At 36.3% G+C, this 21,127-nt stretch overlaps 1 protein-coding gene across 2 annotated transcripts in view; it reads right to left on the reverse strand.

Annotated features, from left to right (window-relative positions):
• WDR72 (WD repeat domain 72) overlaps positions 1–21,127 on the reverse strand; it is a 201,692-nt gene that overhangs the window by 167,936 nt on the left and 12,629 nt on the right. For both annotated transcript variants that reach the window (XM_045822910.1, XM_045822909.1), the window contains exons 2-3: positions 10,041–10,205; positions 4,009–4,115 (exon numbers count right to left, since the gene is read on the reverse strand). In XM_045822910.1, the coding sequence (XP_045678866.1) occupies positions 4,009–4,115; positions 10,041–10,193 (260 nt within the window). In that variant the 5' untranslated portion in view covers positions 10,194–10,205. The remainder of the gene's footprint in view (positions 1–4,008; positions 4,116–10,040; positions 10,206–21,127) is intronic.

The following is a 21,127-nucleotide window of genomic DNA, read 5'->3' on the forward strand; positions in this document are numbered from 1 at the left end:
GTTTCTTCCTTCTGGTCCAAATGGTTGATTTGAGTCCCCGTTTCCTTCACATCACTGTTGGTTCCCTGTACATTTTCCTTTACTTCACTCTTCATAGCCTTCATTTTTTCCCTCTGTTTTACGACCATACTCAAGCATTTCTGTGAGCATCTTCATGACCAGTGTTTTGAACTGTGCATCTGATAAGTTGGCTATCTCTTCGTTGCTTAGTTATATTTTTTCTGGAGCTTTGATCTGTTCTTTCATTTGGGCCATATTATCTTTTCTTTTTTTTTCTTGTCTCAGGAGCCTGTTACATAGTAAGTGGCAGAGCCTTAGGTGTTCACCAGGATGGGGCAGCTCAAGTCACTGTGGGAACAAAGCCACTTGTTTTGCTCTCTGCCAGATTGCAGTCACTTCCGCTGCTATCTACAAGCACTTTGGGCCCTTCCGTGCTCATTTCCTGGTGGGTGGTTTTTTGTACATTCTAGGATCCTGTGGGTCTCTCCAACAAACTCTCCTGTGAGGCTGGGCATTTCTCCCACCGCCTCAACACCCACAGATGTTTTCAATCAGAGGTTTGAGGCTTTGTTTCCCCATGCTGAAACCCTGGGTTGTGCAGTCTGTCTCACTCCCTAGTTGTTCCTCCCAGTTTATCTACACACAAATGTTGGACCACCCAGTCTGCAATCCACTGCCTTGCTGCGAGCCCTCACTGCTTGACTGCCCATCCCTGCCCCTCCTACCAGTCTGTATGAATGTTTCTTCTTTAAATATTTGGTTGTTAAACTTCCATGCAGTTCAATTTTCTGTCAGTTCTGGTTGTGTTTTGTTTTTAAATTTGTTGTTGTCCTTCTCTTGGTTGTGTGAGGAGACAGTGTATGTTTACCTACACCTCCATCTTGGCCCTGGGAATATTTTTTAAAAATACCCTCTGAGATTCTAATTTCATAGCCCCATGTTGGGATCCTGGCACGTGGAATTTTGAAAAGCTCCTGGTTAGTTAACCTGTTTTTAGGTTTCTATCTCCAAACTAGTGGTTCTAAACTCAGGCTGTATAGTAGAATTATCAGGGAGCTTTTAAAAAATACTAATATCTGGGACCCAACCCAGATATCAAGCCAGACTTAATTATGTTTTCCATGGTTGAAGCCTGGGCATCAGTAAATGCTCCACCAGTGATACTAATGTTTCTGGACTCTCTACTCCAAACATGTCTCTGAACCAGCAGCTCGGGCATTGTCCAGGAATGTGTTACAAAGCACAAGTTCTTGAACTTCAGCCCAGACCTAAGGAACCCATTCCTCCAGGAGTGGGGCCCAGAAATTTGTATCTAAACAAACTTTGCAGGTATTCTGATGCAAACTCTGGTTTGAGAAGCACTTTCCAACAAGCCTCCAGGATTGGGTGCCAGCTTATCTCTTTAGTCTCATTACTTGCTGGTGATTAAAAGTTTTATTAATATGTACAAACCATCTCCATTAATGCCAGGACTTTTTGCCTCAAAGTTTTATTAACTATATGTATTTATTGATGTGAAATATTAATATAGCTATATCGATTTTATTTTGGTTAGTATTTATCTGATAAATCTTTTTCCATCCACTTACTTTTAACTTTTCCATGTCCTTATGCTGTTTCTTTCTTTTAAAAAATGATATGCTAAAAAAATGATATGCTGTTTCTTCTTTAAAAGTATCTGCCAATTTGTATAATTTAACCGAAAGACTTAGTGCCTTTATGTAATTTAGATTGCTGTTCTATTTGGAGTTATTTCAACATTGTTCATTTTTAAAGTTGAAAGCTATACATTCTATTTATTTTGCTTTTATTTCTTTTGTCTATTCTTTTAGTAATTAATCTGGAAATGCCACCATGGACATCTGGCTTAAAGTCTAAAGTTAATCAGCATCTTTACCTACCTCCAAAATGCCAGAACACGTGGGAGCTCATCAGTACACTATTATGTGCAATTTTGAGTTAGGGTTGTGTGGGGGTGGGGTGAGGAGTATATATAATATTGTGTCTTATAATCAGTATCTATTTAATTTTTAAAATATTTGCTGTCTTTTTCATTATTCTTCTCCCAGCTCAGATTTCCCTTCTGAAATCACTGTCCTCACTGAAAAATATAATTAGAGTTTTGTTACTTATAGAGAGTCTGTTGGCGATAGTTGAAAGTGTTATTAATATTTGATTTAAATGTTACTGTTCTGTCCTCAGATTTTGAAGATATTTTGGTGAGAGATATACTTCTATGTTGATGGCTATTTTCTCTCAATTGTTTAAAGATACTTCACTGCTATCTAGTGTTATTTTACTGTTGAGAAGTCAGCTCTCAGTTTAGTTAACATTCCTTTGTAAACAATGCCTTTTCATTCTGTCTCCAAGCATTTATTTCCTTTCATTTACCCTAGAACTCACTGGGATTCTTGAACCTTAGAATTCATGCCCACACGTGGTGTGGTACCTTGGGGGAAAAAAGAGAAAAACTGAGTCATGAGGCAACTCTGATCCCCCTCTGATCATCTTGGAGGCAGAAAGGCCCCGTCCCCAGCCACTTGCTGGGACTTCTGAAAACTAAAAACAAACAAACAAAAAAACACCCAACATTGCTGTTTGGGTAATAATAGTCCAAGTCTAGTAATTTTAATAACTTTCAGCATATTGAATTAGATGCTAAGTATGCAGTAGCTCTAAGAAATATATTATAGATGCAGGGTAAGTTTTGGACATCAAACAAACAGAGTTCTAGAAAATTCAAGTCATATAGGAAAAGGAAGACCAAACCAGACTCTTTGGCTGTGTAACAATCATATTTACAGGATTCATACAGTTGAATTCATCAATCATCAATAATCTGTTCATTAACCCTAAATTTTTTTTTGGAGCTAGAAGACTATGGGCAAAAAACTCCATCTGGAACTCAGTTACTTTTCAGATCTATTTCTCACTGAGCTGTTACTTTTCTCAGTTCTCCAAGTAGTCTCAGAAAAAGTCCACCACCACTCCCCAAGTTCTCAAGAATGTGAACGAATATCCCAGCATGGGTAGCAGGCTTTGTGGCAGCACTATTGTACAGGAGCTACCAGCAACCATTAAAAGAGAATGCACTGGGCCATTCCACGTTAGCTTTATTCAAAATGCAGTCTAAGTATAACAATTAGAGGAATAACTACTTCTCTGGTATAAACTATGGGAATAAGTACTTCTTTGATATCAGTTCCACTAGCCATTTTGTTATAAACTATATAGTTTCTCCAAGTTGGATACTTGATTCCTCATTCTTTTGGTTCTCAGAATTTAAAGCCATATAATTTCTCCTCTCGCTAAAGACAAGAAAAGGAGGGGTTCTCTTGTTTCAACCTGTAACCCTATCCCTCATTCACAAACCCATGCTAAATCAGTTTTGCATTCTTGAGTATACTTTGGCAAATAACTCACAAGCGGAATCTAGTTCCTGGTAGCTCTTCCATCCATGGGGCCTTTTCCTACAGCTGAGTCCTACTTCATTGAAACAAACCTCACTTTGAAACAGAGCCCAAATTACTGTCTATGTTCCTTTCCCTTCTCTTTCCCTCAACTCCACTTACAATTGAATCCTTTCCTCTGTTCACTTTATAATGATTTCAGACAAGTGTACAATGTGAAGATCGTAACTGTTTTACAAAACTACGAAGGCATGGATGGTTTTGCTTAAGAGCTCAAAGTGAATTGCTATGTGCAAAAAAGACAAGTACCCAGACTTTTCCATTTTCAATTCTAAAATAGGTGCTATTTACACAGTGAGGCTGCCAGAAAGCCTGATACACACATTGGGATGTTTAAATATTGGGAGTCATAGTACAGATTACATTCTTTGGGACCATCACATAAATTACTCAGCCATTCAAAATCTAAACTTTTCTAAATGTAAAAGGAACACAGTAATCACTAAGATTCCTCCAGCCCTAGAATTCTATACCCCATCAGCTGTTAAGACTGGAGAGGAAATAGAGATGGATGCAGAGTTCCACGCATCATACCTACCCATTTTCAGCAGCACTAACAACATAGGGTTGTTTAGAGAAGTCCCTCGCTCTGGCCAAACACGTTACTGAAGCTGAATGACCAAACAGAATTTCTTTTGCTGAAATCTGAAAATGATAAGGGTAAGCTTTTAAACAGCTGTAAACTTTTTGGTTGAGAATATAAACATGACATTACATATATATTCGTAATTCTGCTAAGTAAATCCTGTTATAGTATGTTTTGCTATACATAGTCAGGAAAACTGATACGTGGCATATCAAAATCGACAAAACTTCTAAATAAGATACTTTGCTGCACGAATCATTTTGTTTGTTTTTGGTTTTGTATCCATCACAAAACTCAGAAGATTGCCAGACTGGTTCTACAACATCTAGGTTTTGAATACAAATAAGCCAGTGTTGATGTTTATTATGCACCAAATGTGCCTCAAATGATAGTAGAATATTAATATGCAAATTTCAGAATTCAGAAATGAGTTTACAAAACATAAACAAAAGATAACCCTTTTTGTAACCATTATAATACCTTATTTGACTTTTTGCTTCAGAAATACTTTACTTTTCTATGTTAAAAATAAAATTGCAACTGAGCTATTATTTAAAATGCCAGTATTTTCTCCAATCTGTGAATTTAACAATAGGGCACTAAGGACTAATCCTTCAATTATTTCATGTGTAAAAAAGTCTATTTCTCACTATTTTGTAAAACATGATTATAAAAATTATACCATAAAATGGAAAACATACCAGATCCCCTAAAATGGAGAAGGGTTTGCCATTAAGGGACTAAAAATCTAATTTACATAACTAGAAAATTTGTAGTTAATACAACTTGTTTCATGAGTAATAAAAATCTAATTTCTAAATGAGTTAATATTCATTATGTTTTTTTCTGAACTATGCAAACATAGGTGTATGCAGGTGATAACCCAACCATATCAATGAAAACAAGTTTTTTCATAGCATAATTGTTCCCTGCCTTCATCTTATTTCTGTCATAGCCAGAAATACTTCTTTAAAAAGCCTGTTATCAGACTAAACTTCCAGTGCTATAAGGAGGGTTTGTGGTTGGTTAGAATCCCTTACAACCCAAGTTCTGACTCCCTACCTTATTCCTGGGAAATTCAGAAGGTTCCATCTCAGAACAACATAATGTTTCCCCATCACCACACTTGGGAAAGCACACCCCTAGGAATTTGATCCCATTTCCAGCATATTGCAGGCTAAATTAAACAATGAATTGGGGCACATCAAGGACATTGCCTCCTCCAGAGAAAATCCACCAGGGACAAAACATCAGAACAGAACACCACTACTTTTGATATTGTACTCAACTCATTCTGCTATGAAATCCCCACATGTAGTTGAGTAAGCTGTGACAATTCACTAGTCTCCTAATTTTATCATATTTTAGGACTGCTGTGAAGAATAATAAAAAAAATTCTACAATCACACCAAGTCATTTTCATGATGAAAGCCAGGAGACCTTTCCTTGTATTCATTGGCTCTACCTCTATGAAGCACTGTCCCCCCATACCCAGACCCCCACCAGGTACTCCAATGGCGCAAATGAGAAAGGAAAAAGAACACATGGGTTGACTAGCATCTACCGAGTTCCAGGCACTGGTGCAACTATGAAAAGTGTTTAATCCCCTTTTTAAAGGTGATACAATTGAAGTTCAAAGAATATAAGTCGTTTGTCCAATAATACAGAGTTGGTAAGTATGAGCTAGAACTTCACTCAGATAGCTCTATTCTTTCTACGCAACATTGACAGTCTTCTTTTGTTGTTACGTTTCCTTGTGATTATTAAACATAAAGAAAATACAACATTCCAATCCTAAGGGAATATATTTCAGAGGATGTTCAACTCATCTTTTTTGTTATTTATTTTTTTAATATTTTAAAAAGATTTTATTTATTTATTTTTAGAGAGGGGAAGGGAGGGAGGAGGAGAGAGAGAGAGACATCAATGTGTGGTTGCCTCTGGTGTGCCCCCTACCGGGAGCCTGGCCTGCAACCCAGGCATGTGCCCTGATTGGAAACCCAACCAGTGACCCTTTGGTTCACAGACCAGCACTCAATCCACTGAGCTCCACCAGCCAGGGCTCTTTTTATTCTTAAAGTTATAATAAATACTAGCAATCAATACCAGGAAACTCAAGTGAGCAAGTTTTTAACATGATACTTGGAGAGGCTTCTCATGAGTATACAAAAGTTCCAGGGAAATTAGAAGTCTCTGTGAGTCAGGCCCTGAGCCTGGAAGTAGCAGGCATAATCTAGGCATACGATGAGAACCCAGGACAGGGAGACTTAGTGTCCTGCTCCTGAGTATCCTGCCATCTACCACCACCCATAGACAAAGGAAAGACTGATGAATATCTGGATACTCCAAGATATCCAGAACTTAAATCACCTTCTTTCCCTCCCTATTCCCACACTCTATTCCTTATACAATATCATTATCCCCCCAATCCCACCCATCACCTAAACCGCAAACCTGAAACCTTTCCTTGACTGTTCCTGCTCCTTTACCCCACATCCAACTGTTGCTCATTTCTGTCTATTCTCTGTTCTTGATAGATTTCCAGGTTTCATCTCCTCTTCTTTCCCATTGCCACTGATTTGGTTCATGCTCAAAACCTTCCATGACTATAGTGCTATAGAACCCTGCTACCCATAATGCCTTCCCTTATCTTATCTCCCCCTCCCTTCAATATTCCCTTCACATTAATACTCAGTGTATTCTAAATCACAGATAGAATAATGTAGTATTATATCATCTCCTTGCATAAAACATCCTCAAATCCCTTAACAGCACCACTTTTAATTAAGACATAGTGTTAGCTCTTGCTAATTAAAAAAAATCTAAACCCCCTCAGTGTATCAAATTCTAGATTGAGTCTGCTCCATCCCCTACAGCCCTCACAGACATGCCTATCACTCTTTGTTCCAGGCCTGCTCAATTACTCTTACCAGTTCCCAAGAAGCAAAATATTCATGCTTTTTATATGCACTTATTCTGTCTACATTCTCCTCCTATCTTTTTTCCTATTCAAATCCTGTGCATCATAAAACTCCATTCAAACATCACCCTCAGAAAAACTTTTCCTCCAAAACCACAGTGAGATGCACTTTGCACTGATTAGGCTGGCCATTAAAAAACAAACAAAAAAGAAAATAACAAGTGTTGGTGAGGATATTAAGAAATTGGAAACTTTGCACACTGCTGGTGGGGAATGTAAAATGTAAACTTCTATGTAAACCAGTTTGGCAACTCCTCAAAAAATTGAACATAGAACTACCATATGACCCAGAAAACCTACCTCTGACTATATACCCCAAAGAAGTGAAGGCAGCAACTTAAACAGATTGTTGTATCCCCAGATGCATAGCAGCGTTATTCACATTAGTCAAAAGGGAGAAGCAAGCCAAGTGTTCATTGATGAGTGAATGAAGAAACAAAATGTGGCCTATACAAACAATGGAATATTTTTTAGCCTTAGGTGTGAAGGACACTCTGACACATGCTACTGCATGGATGGAACCTAAGAACATTATGTCAAGTGTAATAAGCCAGTCACAAAGGATAAATATTGTATGATTTCACTTAAAAGATATATGTAGTAGTATTCATAGAAACAGACAGTAAAGCCTACTGCTTTACAAATTCCTATTAACAAGTCTGTCTTCTACATGAGACTCAGCAAAAGTTGAAGGAGGGATCTGTGCCTAGAACAACAACAAAAACATCTGCTTAAGTAAGTGTCCTTGGTTTGTTTTTCCACTTGTATGGTGGCAAGTGAGTGTTCTTACCTAAATTGTGTTGGAGAGGGGAAAGTCTTTCCCTAATTTAGTACAAAGAGAAAATAAATGGCTCCAGGATCACTTTACTCCCCTCCCCCACAATTTCCTTCTCTCTTACCTGTTGTCTTCACCCCAATAGGTCCTAAGGCCTCCAGCTGTCCTATAGCCACTCAGTCGCCCACATATTTATGTTTCCTCTTCCAGTCCCCCATGTCCTTAAGGCCTCCCTTCTCCTTCCCCTGCCCAAATTATGCCTTCATATATACATTTTTCAAACAAAAATCAAGTTCAACTGCTATGTATTAAAATATCAGTGATGGACCACTCACTTCACTGCCTTAAAGATAGCAACAGGATTTGTTGAGAAGTCAAAAATGCCCTTTTTGAACAGCCTAGAGTTTTCCCTGATAATAGTTAATCCATTGTCATGTAAGGCTGAAATTCATGGGAAAAAATAAGAGATGTTCATTCTTTCTGAGCCTGTAGTTAGCACAGAAAATCTCACATTCATACTAATTAGTATTGTATTTGTGTTATTAACTTTTTCATCATGTCCTCACAGTAAATTTCTAAAACACAAAGCTGCTCCAACCCCCAACTTAAATCTTCTTACTGGTTCTCTTTACTTCTTCTCCCCCTGCTGATCAGATGCCTATTCCCTCTAACACTCTGTAACCATGGATTTCTCAATATTAACACTATTGGCATGTTGGATGGAATAATCCTTCATTGTAAGGAGCTGTCATAATGGGTCGTCATGTGCGTTGTAGGATGTTTATAGCATCCCTGGTCTCTACCCACTTGATGCCACAAAGAAGTGTCTGCCAACATTACCAAATGCCTTTGAGGGTGGGGGGGGCAAAATCAGTTTCTGTTAAGAACCATTGGTCTACCCCAGGCAAAATACTTGCTCCTAAGAAAAGCATGGCATAATGTCTCCCACTGAAGATGCAGTGCTGACCTCTTCCTACTAGGAATACCTTGTATTATAATATAACTGCATCATATTAGCCTACTATAACCTCTGAGCAGGCAGCACCAGGTCTCATTATTCATGTATGAACTCAGATACCCAGCATACTGCTTAACTTATAATATCTACTTGATAAATGCATGTTGAATAAATACCAGGAATATACCTAAAAAGATAGAGAAGTGAGGAATCAAATTTTCTTAAGCTATAGCAACCTACATATTCTGGCTGGAAAACATTACATTTCAACATTAAAAAGAATAGAAAGATATTTTTAGTCATTTAGGGGTCTGGTTTATATTATAAGAGATAATAAGTATGAGAGCCATCATTGTCAAAGCTCATCTGTTGAAATAATACCGGTTCCTCCTTTCAGGAATGTTCATAAGCATTGAGCTGAGCTGCTCTGCTCTGCAGTTCTTGGCAGTCCTGCAGTGCAATTGTTCAGTGATGGGAGATGTTAATTAATTACACTATAAACTAGAATTACAATTAATTGTTAATTTAGGTTTTAAAGTGACAAACTTTAAAGGCTAAAAATAGTCTTTGATCTTTAAAAGGCTTCTTAATGAGGGCAGTATACTTTAAGTACATCATTAGTCTGAATGTTCAAATTGGGTCTACAGGCTGCTAGAGCTAAGCAAATATCTATTCCAATATGTTAAATGTTTATGACTCGGGACAGGGACAATTAATTGCTAATCAATGGGCCAAATCCTAGATGAGGTCAGGTTCTGAAATAGGAGGATGACAATAGTAAATTGGATTTAGGGTTTAGTGATGCAATCTGTAAAAATCACTGGCAAGCAGAGACTAAAAAAATAGCAAGAAGGCCAACTGACAGAAACACCCAGATAATTAAAATATTACTCATTTAGTTAATAGTGGTTTGCCAGGGTGCCCTTTGTTTAGATTAATGAGCCATAATTTTTAGAATTATACTTACATGTCTGTAGTTCAGTTACTTAAACATATAATTCAGGATATAAAATAGTGAAATTCAGCATAGCTTAAAGGGCGATAACAGGTAGTAGCTAAGATTAGCAATACTGATAATATAATTTTCCAATATGGTCTTGATCTACCATGTAACACTTCATTCTCTCCAAATCCAGAAGTAAAACCAATTTATGACTTCAGTAAGCATCTCCCTAACAATCCAGCAAACTTTCCACTGTCATTGCAGATGGAAGAAGCAAACTATGCCTATTTTGTGTGTTGTTTGTTTCAATACAATAGTTTTCACTTACCTTTAGTTCAGGTGAGAGACTCCAGAGACAGAGCTGACCCTCTTGACTTCCAGTCACAATTGTTGCCTGGTCATCAGTGATCATGATGGCAGTGATGCTGTGGGAGGGGGCCTTCTTTCCCCAGAGCACGACTGCCTGCAGGGAGGACCTCATGTTGAGAGAATCCTGGAAGCACAGACAAGGGAAGAAGTGTACACAGTAGTCATTCTTAGAGTTGGGGAAACTGATCATATATCAGAGTGGATTTACGATGACACAAATTTGAACATGTTCTACCAGAGTCTTCCATTAGAGGGAAAGGTAGTCATAAGAGACTACTTAGTGTTAATTTGTCAAAGAGGAATGACCTCTATTCCAGTTCTTGATCACTGATCCTGATGAAGAGAAGGATAGAAATAGTCTACCCGCTTCACACCCAGCTTTGACTTGGGGTGATCCTCACTCTCCAGAGCCCAGCTAGCCCTCTCAAGAATAGAGCTGTCTACATACTACAATTTGAAGACAGCTTTGCAGACTCCCTCTCCCCAGAAATGTCACCTCACTTAAATAAAAACATCTTAAATTCTTTATTAAAAAGTAAATCTTTTCCATAAAATTAGTTATTCCTGGGCTTCAAAGATTGATGCATGGCTGTCATGATTTCTGTCATATTCATGTTCCATCTATACTACATATGACCCATGTACCACCCAAAATATTCAGCTAGTGATACACAAACTACATTTTGTGAAACAGTGAGTTAAAAGTCCCCCCATAGGCATTCTTTTCAGAAATACAAATAATTTGGGAATAAATAATGCTTTATGTCCTCAGAATAAATTTGTAAGTTTTCTTCTCTGGCTTAGTAGTGTATATTTTACCTCAATTAAAATGTCAAAAATGAGAGAGGAGGAAGATACCAAGCTTACTTTCTATGTTTGGCTTCAGAAAGTTAAGAAAATGAAGATCTGTCCTGCAGGACTTCTGGTACTAAATCAAAACAAGAGTATCGATATAAAATGTTAATACTTGTCATGTATATTATTTAGAATGTTCAATTACACACAGATAGACACATGAGTATGCATTAATACCATGAACATAAATTCAACATAGGCAGTGCTTAACCCACAAACCAGTTGCCTTCAACATTATACTTACAGTTCAGTTATTTTGAAATCAGGAACTAGTTTCCCATGGCTCACTTCTTAGGCCAGTATACAAGTGTATGTCACCTACAAGAGAGCTGTACTATTCTTACTACAGTACCTAAGCGCCATGAAAACAACATTTTTATAGGAAATACTCTCAGTTTTGCAATTCAGTATGTCAGGACCACACATACTAATCACAGTACTAAGCTAACCAAAGAGTTCTAAGTTCTGGTTTCAATGGCATTATAATCCCAATTTGAAACTCATTCATTTCAAACACAGAGAAATAAAGCTATATATAGGAAAAGGCTGGCAGAAATTAACTTAATCAAGTAGTGGAAGTAAACAACTTCAGTAATGGTACATAGAAAAATTAATGTGTCACCCAATACGATGCAATGGGAAGAACACACATCAACTCTGTGATATCCCTACCAAAGATGTGTGACGTGAATCTCATCATGACAACATAAATTGAAGGACTCCTACAAAATAACTGGCCTGTAATCTTCAAATGTGCCAGGGTCATGAACATCAAAAAAAGAATAAGAAACTGTCCATAAAGGAGACTGAAGACTCAAGACAACTAAGTGCGATACCTGGTTCTAGATTGGATTCTTTTGCTATAATAGACTCACTGGGATAACTGGCAAAACTTGAATGAAGTCTAAGGATTGAAGGATAGTAATATTTCAAAATTAACTTTTGGATTTTGATGGACTAATTGAGATTTTGAGGGATAACATCTTTGTTCTATATACACTAAATTATTCTGAAAGATTGGGTAACAGATTGGCAACTTCCTATAAAATAGTTTTCATGAAAATAGTTCTGTGTGCTATATTTACTACTCATCTGTAAGTTTGAGACTGTTTTAAAAATACATTATTAAAAAATTAATCAGTGCACCAATTCCCAGAATGTTTGTAAGATATGAAAACTTAGATTCAAGAATCCAGTAAGCATTAAGGGAACTTAAAGTGGAAATTATGGACACCAAAGCACATCTTAGAGAAACTGTAGTATACTAAAGGCAAAACATGAATGAAATGAAATGAAACAGCCTAAAAAATAAATAAACAGCACAGTAGCATGTGTGCTTAAAGCAGATTTCTCCACAGCAAAATAATGGCCAGAAGCTATAGAAATATTCCCTGCAAAATGCTGAAGGAAGATGAATGCCAACCTAGGTTTTTAGAGTTATCTATCACTCAAAGCGAGGGCAATACAAAGACATTTTCCAACAAACAAGGCCTGAGAGAATACGCATTTAGAAATCTTGGGGAAAGAATTAGGAAAGAATGTATTTTATGAAAGATACATTAAATCAAAAAGAAAGAAAGAAAGTAGAACAAAATGGTTAGCAAGGGAATCAGTAAAGACACAAGTACATCTAAATGAGCATTTTTGTAAAATAATAAAATTAATAATGATTAGGATAATTGGGGGGTTAAAAGAGAAACTAAAATTCTAGATAAGACCGTGAAAGGAGACAATGTGGGATTTACGTTAAATCATTCTGATGTCCTGGTGTGAACAGGAAGAGAGCAGAGAGGATGTTAAACTTTATATTTTTCCAGCATAAAGTTACATGACAAGATGCTAAAAGAAAAAAAAAAACAGTGTCTACAGTGTCTAGCTTTCAAACAGTAGGGTGGTAGAATAAAAAAATAAGAAAAAGTTATCAAAACCGAGGAGAGGGCACTTTGCTGAGAACTGACCCAGTGACCTCCTGGCTTCCAGGGTTCTTTCATCAGGGCAGGAGCGAAGTCCAGGGGAGACAGCGCCTTCCGTCATCCTAGCGACATCTCCACACAACTGCCACTTGGTGAAAGCACACAGCCACAATGGAACCCAAATCTCAGAAGAGTCCAGGTACCCAAGGGGCATGCTCTCGGAAGAAAAAATCTTTTTATTGAAAATGGTGAACAATTCCCATCAACCTCATCGTGATACGGAAGATGGTTTTAGTGGGGATAACAGGTGGCATTCTGGGACAATGATTCTTAGTTTGGAAAATGCAGCAGAGGCTACTGGATTCATTTAGCTACTTTGTAAGAGCTCACCAACCTAGAAACTTGGCATTTTCTGATTTTCATAGGCCAATTTGTTCCATTTGCTTCATGTTGCATTGTTACTTGAAGATGGTACTAACAACAACCAGAGCCCAGAAAAGACCAGGGAAGATTTCCTTAATTTCATATGAAATTTCTCACTTGGAGAAACTACCTAAATTGCCATCCAGGCTTCTAATGGGGTAACTCAAAGTGTATTTATTCTCATGCTCAGATTTACAAAGTTCTTTGCAGGTGCATGATTAGAAGGCCTGAGTTTAGTATGAAATCATTTAGAAATTAAATTCTCTAATTCAACTGAAAAAATATTTTCGCTTATTTATTCAAAGCACCTATCACTAGTAAGTCACTGTACTTCATACTGCAGAGGACATACAGATTAACTATCAAGTCATTGCTGTCAGTGAGTCTATAATTTGATGGGAAGTTAAGAACACATGTGCAAGTCACTGTATTGGGAAGTTAAGATAAGCACACAGAGCCAGGCTATGCCAGAAACCAGGACACGTGCATGCAGTGCTATGAGCATTTGAGGAAGAAAACACACTCAAGTAGCTGTGGGAATCCAGGCAGGCTCAAGGGGGGAGGCATTAGCTGGACCCTAAAGGATGTGTTGGGTTTTAAAAGAGAGTGCATCTCAGCAGACAAGGACTGCATGAGCAAAAGCAAGGGGTGAGGTAAGGCGGTATGTGTTAAAAGGAGAACGTAGCTATTGGGTAGGAGAGGAGAGAGTAGAGGATGGGGCTGCAGAAATGTTGCACTGTATTGGGCCAGACTTTGGCCTGGTGTGGCCAGTAACCCCTGAAGCCTTCTGTGTGACACAAGAGTGGTGTGACCAGATTCACATTTTAATTGTTTATTTTTCAACTACAGTTTATACTCAATGTCACTTTAATAAATTCAATGATATAATATTATAATAAATACATATAGTGCTGGGTGGGTCCTGAAAAATATCAGGGGAACACACTGTAAAATATATGATTATCTAACCACTAAAAAAATTATCAATTAATAAAAGAAAAAATCACAAAAGCAAAAAGCATAGAAAATTGAAAACACAAAACCAAATGGTAAATTCACATCCAAAGCTATCAGAATTTACAATAAATAGATGAATTAATCTTAGTTAAAAACATGAAGATTCTCAATTAGAATATATCTTAGTAAAACCTATTTATAAAAAGTTTCAATACTATCAATATAGAAATGTTGAAAATAAAGGGGTAGACAGGATATGTTAGGCAAATAGTTATGAAAGCAAACTGGTGTAACATTGAAAAATAAGTAGGCTTTAAGAAAAAGCATTATTGGTGGAAAAAGATCACTATATAATAATTAAATAAATCATTCACCAGAAATGCATAATAGTTCCCAATCTCTAGGTACTCAAGAGCAGATCCTCAAAATACATAAAATACAATCTTGCATAATTACAAAGAAAAATGGATAAGCCTACTATTAAAGAGGGAGATTTCACATATCTCAGTCAGTGATAAATAGATCAAGCTGACAAAAATGAAAATATAAAACACTTGAACACAAAATTTACAATTATAATATGGATATATATATATATATTTCTTAACCCAGGTATTGAATAAAAACACATTCTGTTAAGTCATATGTATAACATTTATAAAACTGACCATGAAAAGCCTCAACAAATCCCAAAGAATTAATATCATACAGGCAACACTATCTAACCAAAATGAATAAAAATCTAAACTTATCCTCCAAAACATACAAACAAATGTTTAAAATTCTCCCTCTTAAATATTTGGAAACTAACACACACACACACACACACACACACACACACACACACTGAATGTTCTTTGAACTACTGAGAAAACAAAATGAAGTTTAGATATTATTAAGAACCCAAAGACAATGAAAACTTCACATAATAAAACTTTCCAGATGTAGGTATTGTATTAGAAAGAAAACTGTAGCTTTAAATGCACATATTAAGATGGAAAGTTAATAACCTAAACAACCAAATTGGAATCTTTTATAAAAGAGTAGAGTAAATCCAAAGAATGAAAAAAATCAAATAGATAAGGCCATACATTGATATAATGATATTTTTTGAAAATCTACAAAACTAAAATGAAGTTTATTGAAAAGAGAAATAATGCAAGTAAATCTACTGCAAGTTTGATAAAGAAGAAATTAAAGATGCCAGAAAATAATATACAGAGAAAATGAGTGTAACTAAAATTAATATTTTAAATGTGAAAGTTATAAATAGCTGTATGCTGACAATTTGGAAGGGTTAGTGAAACAATTTTTATAAAAATATAAGTGATTAGAACTAAATACATGTGAAACAGATAAAACAAATATACCTGTGACCATTAAAAACGGTGGTGGGGAATAAAACCAGACAGACACACACAACCATTTTTAGCAAAAACTGTAGAATGGGTGTGATCTTGGGGAATTAGCAGGTACGTTCTCACATATGAAGACACACAGGGCAGACCACATAATTTTTCTAAGTAGAATAACAGCTCATGTAACAGCTCACTAGAATTCAAACCAGTAGATTAAAGAGCAAGGGAGAAAGAAGAAACATGATTTCCAACTGAAGCAAGCACAGGAAGAAAAGTGAATCACACCAAAGAAAAAGAAAACCCCCAAACCCACAAAACCTGTCACTAGAGCAACAAAATCTGGCATCCTTGGGGCTCCTGATGAATGGGCAAATCACCCCAAACCCCTGTCACTTGTGGGGGCTCCATTGTCTTTTAGCCGACAATGACTTCTGCCTGTCATGTCAGTGACTGGCTGAATGAGAGATGAAAAGATGCCTAACATACTTTGTTTAAGATGGCAAAAAATTACAAAGCAGTAGTTTAAACAATTTCTCAGGCAAAGATTTAAATAGTAAGTTTTATTTATTAAAAAAAATGCTTTTGGGGGAATAGCTCATTCCATGAACATGAGATAAATGTGACAGGTTAAGATCCCAAAGGGGGAGTGAGAAGGACTCGCATGGGTGTGTTGTGACATCCTCCTAATTTTGTAGCAGTCTTTTCCCCACAGCTTCTGGAACTACAAGGAAAATAAGTCACTGTTCAAAAAGTATCTGCATTTTTACCTTCACTCCTGGCTTGGTTAAGCTGTGCTTCTCAGAACCAAGAAATGGTGGAAAAGGGAGTGCTTGTGGCCACACTCTTCCAGAGCACACTGGGCATTTTTCATCTACAGGCAATGTGTACTCGGCTCATGCCCATGGACTTGCCTGTCACCTTTTTAACTTTACCTAGGAAACTGTAGGCATGGTAATTTGTCTGGGTTGCTAAGAAGAACTGTAACAGAAACAAATTTGGAGAACATTTACCAGGGAATTAATATATTTGTAATAATTAACTAACATTATACCAAAGAAAACTAATTCCTGAGGTGAGTTCCTTATCCCTAGTGCTCTGGAAAATTAGCTGCTCTTACTGGAATTTTGCAACATTGTCTACCCAACAACCAGCCACTTTGTATTAGTCTGGTTTTATATCTCCCTTAAATTATCTGCTTTACACTGATGTCTACTTAATGAAATGATACAACTCCCTCAGGATGGAGACCAGGCCTGGAGTACGTACATAGTGCCTGACCCACAGTGGGCACTTCATAAATATTCTTTTAACCAAACTGATCTTGATGCTTCTTCCTTTTATATACTTTGTGAAAGATGGGAATCACTTCTTAATTATTATTACATTCCAAACAGTACCTGAAACACAGTGCTTTGAATATAAAAATAATAAATATGGATTAAATAAACTCTTTTCTTTATGATTTTTAAGCTATTTCAAAAGGGAGAGAACTGATTAAGAGTATGAACTTTAGGTCTGGTTATGATTAAGTGTGAGTTACTTAGGCCCACTGAGCTTCAGTTTTCTCATCTATAACATGACAATAACAATACCTACCTCCGGGTATTAGGAGAGTGAAACGAGCATGCACGTAATGTAGAACACAGAGTGGTACTCAGGTAATTACTACTTTTTAATTCTAGCTCCCATGCCTTGGGATAATGCAACAGTTACCCACAGCAAACTTCTGCACCATTATATTTTTGCTTTATCCTTACTCATACTAAATTCATTTCAAATTTGCTAGATTTTAAATTCTCCAAACACAGGGATTTCTTTGTTATTTGTCCACTGCTATATTCTCAAAGTCCAGAAAAGGGTTTAGGACAGGCAGACACTCAATAACTATGTGTTGAATGAATGAATAAATGAATGAAAATATACATTATAGTCTAAAGACTCCCATCCAGTAATGCATCCACCCACGCAAATATTTAAGAACAAGGCATCTGCAGTTCCAAAAATCAAATAAGTCAAAACATTTCATAGACGAAAACCCTGAATAGTATTCTTAACACATCCAAATCAGAAAACAAAAAGCACCAAGACCAAAGCCATAAGAAATCAGATCTTAACCGAAGTTAATCCTGAACAATCTGGATTCCTAAGTGTGCTGGGAACAGACCCGGAATTCAGATACCTGGTTCTAGGGTGACTATTACCACTTATTACCTTTATTTCTAGATTATAAAGGTAATAAGTAGTAAAATGAGGATGCCATTACTTGTGTTGTCTGTACCTCAGTATTCTTATGAGGAATACATTTATAGTGCAAACAAAACTGTGGGTATAATATACACAGTATGCTATTAATACATTGCATATATTACTCATAAACTCCCATAATCTAGAATTTAGAGTAAGAAGTGGCCTTAGGAATCATAAATCTAATCCCCTTAACTTATAAGAAAGCCGACAATGAAAAAATGTGTTCTAGATAATTCTTAAGATCATTTGAGATTCTGAGACACTAAGCAAAATGTACAGTGAGAATAAGAATTGGTCAAAAGGATGCACATCTCAGGAGTCGCTTTTTTAGAGTCTTTCTTTTTTCTTGCGGCAAAATTTAAAGTCACCCCAGAAACTTAGTGCCGGCTATCAATGGGAGAGAAAGAGTAAATCAATGTGTTCTGAGACCCTGTACAATTCCCCAGAAATCTGTGATCAAAAATAAATCTCAAAGCAAAAAACAGTCTATTGTAGAGTCTCTAAATGGAGGGAAACTGATGAACAGGAGTAAGTTATGCCTCTGACAGAAGTATATTGTCCCATTTCTATAACTATGAATCTAGGTGAGTCATAAAACCTTTGGGAAAAAGTTACAAACTTCTATCATAGCCCTCAATTTATGATTATTGTTACCTAAATGCACTTTTTAATATTGATTTGAGAGAGAGAGAAATGTTGACTTATTGTCCCACCTTATTTATACACTTATTGGTTGGTTCTTGTATGTGCCCTGACCTGGGATCAAACCCATGAACTTGGAGTATCAAAATGATGCTCCAGCTGAGCTACCTGGGCATGGCAATTACTGTGTATTAAATTTGAGTAGCTGAATAATATTTTGCTATGTCTAAAACAAGAATATGGCCCTGACCAGTGTGGCTCTGGTACTTGGGCAATGTCCTGCAAAACGAAAGGTCGATGGCTTGATTCCTGGTCAGGGCACATGCCTGGGTTGAGGCTTCAGTCCCTGGTCAGGGCATGTATGAGGGGCAATTGATTGATGTTTCTCTCTCATATCAATGTTTCTCTCTCTCTCTCTCTCTTACTCCCTCTCTTTCCATCTCTCTAAAAAATAAATAAAATCTTTAAAAATATTTTTAAAATTAAACAAGAATTTGGAATACATATGTGTATGTATGTATGTATGTGTGTGTGTGTGTGTATATATATATATATATATATATATATATATATATATATATATATATAATCCATAGTGCAATGCTCTGTACATGTTTACAGGCCCTTAAATGATTTCTAAATCTAGTCTATTTAAAGGCAATTTAAAACAAACACTTCCATTGGTGGGGGGAAATGGAAATTTAGAAAAAAAAACTTTTGCAGATAGGAATAAAGTTAGAGTGTATTATAAAAGTCACATTTTCCTCACGTGAATCTAGTCACAGTACCAAGTCACAGTACCAAGTACACTTCAGATTTTGATAAATTGCATTTTGTAAATTATGTAATCAATATTTTATCATATAATCAGTTAGGTATTGAAATAATTACATAAACACACACATGCACAAACTGGACTCTTTAGTGATTCTCACAAACTTCTGAGTGCAGCCTATCCACTATTACAGTGGATTCAGAGCGAGAAGGTAAACGGCCTTGAAGACGCTCACAGTCTGTAAGTAGAGTTACTCACTAGCTGCATAACTGCATATTATATACGCGAGCTAAAGTTAAAATATCAGTGATTTACTGAATATCACTGTGTGTTCTACATTACGTGCGTGTTCCCACTTCACCCTCACAGTACCCTGAAGTAGGGGTTGTCATTATTCTCATGACAACCCCTGAGAAAACTGAAGCTCAAAGGGCTTAGGTGACTCACATTTAATTCTAACCTGACTTAAAGTTCATACTCTTAATCAACTCCTTCCCTTTTGGAATAGAGAGCTTAAAAATCATAAAACAGTTTTTTCAACATATATATGTATATATATGTATACATTCCCCCCCACACCAATTTTCCCACAGTGGCTTTAATACCGGGTAACAGCACAGTACAATGCTGCTGTGCTCTGGACCTGGGTCAGTGCTATGGGAACACGGGTAAGGGTGTGCCATGACCTATGAGACTATCTGGTGTCTCATCAACTTTCCCATCCATTTGATTTTTATCCCCTTCTTCAATAATATATAGTGTCTCAAGAACGCTTTTCATATATATTTTTTTATTTTCTTATTTCTTAATAGTATATTAAAAATAGTTTTAAGAAAAAACATTATTTTAGATCTAGTATTATTAATGTGTATACAAAGTTGATTTTGATAATTTAACTTTATATAAAGACAAATTCAATGTATAACTATTTATAAAAGAAAAGCATAACATTAAACTTAAACATCAGTTTAATATTACATATTTAAATATAGATTGAAATTAAGGCACATATAAAACAAGACCAAAACTGCATTTGTGCCACAATGCTTAGACTCTCTATTATGGTTGATAAACCCAAACATTCAATTTTCTAATTTCCACATTTTGTTTCTAAATAAGAGGTTTCCTACTTTTACTTGCCAACTGGTATTTGAATGATTTTTAGTCATTCCAAATACATTGAATGTGTGGATATTTCTCCTTTCTAGACAAAGTCACATTCAATGAAATCATTATAATTTTTCCCATTTCAGCATTGATTTTTACAGTACTAGTGGAAGCTAGATGTTCCATACAAAGATCTTCACCAGATGGATGTATTAAGTTTACAGAGTGAAGGAAGTCCTTCTTGTAGTGAATCTGCAGAATACTTAACTGTTTTCATTTTCACTGCAACAGAATTTCAACAATGGAATTCTCTGTGCTCCCTTTCTACAGCCAGTGGTTGACTATGGTATAAATTAAATGAATCAGAGCTTCCCAGCCAGATGCCATGGCACACTGGAACATGAGTCATTGATACAAAGGGTGAGAGAAACTGACACCCTCAACCCAGAGTGTGCACAAAGTCATTTTCTGTACTTATGTTCTGATGTAAACAAGAATGGGAAATGCTAAAGTAAAACTTGTCTAGGAGCATAAATAATTTAAAGCTATAGAGTCCAAACCATAACAAAGTTGGAAAAACCATTCTGGCAACCAAGAAATATGTCTCCTGGTGATGTAGTCATGCTTCCAGATTTAGCAAATAACTTTTTCAGTATAAGTATGTCTTAAGAAATATTTGGGGCATGTGTATACACACACAAAAAAAAATATGGTCTATTTTATGCGACATGCTCATAAAAAAATTATTGTTTATCTGAAATCCAAATTG

This window comes from Phyllostomus hastatus, unplaced genomic scaffold, assembly GCF_019186645.2.
Source record: "Phyllostomus hastatus isolate PE091 unplaced genomic scaffold, TTU_PhHast_1.1 phas_scaffold_501, whole genome shotgun sequence".
Lineage (NCBI taxonomy): Eukaryota > Metazoa > Chordata > Mammalia > Chiroptera > Phyllostomidae > Phyllostomus > Phyllostomus hastatus.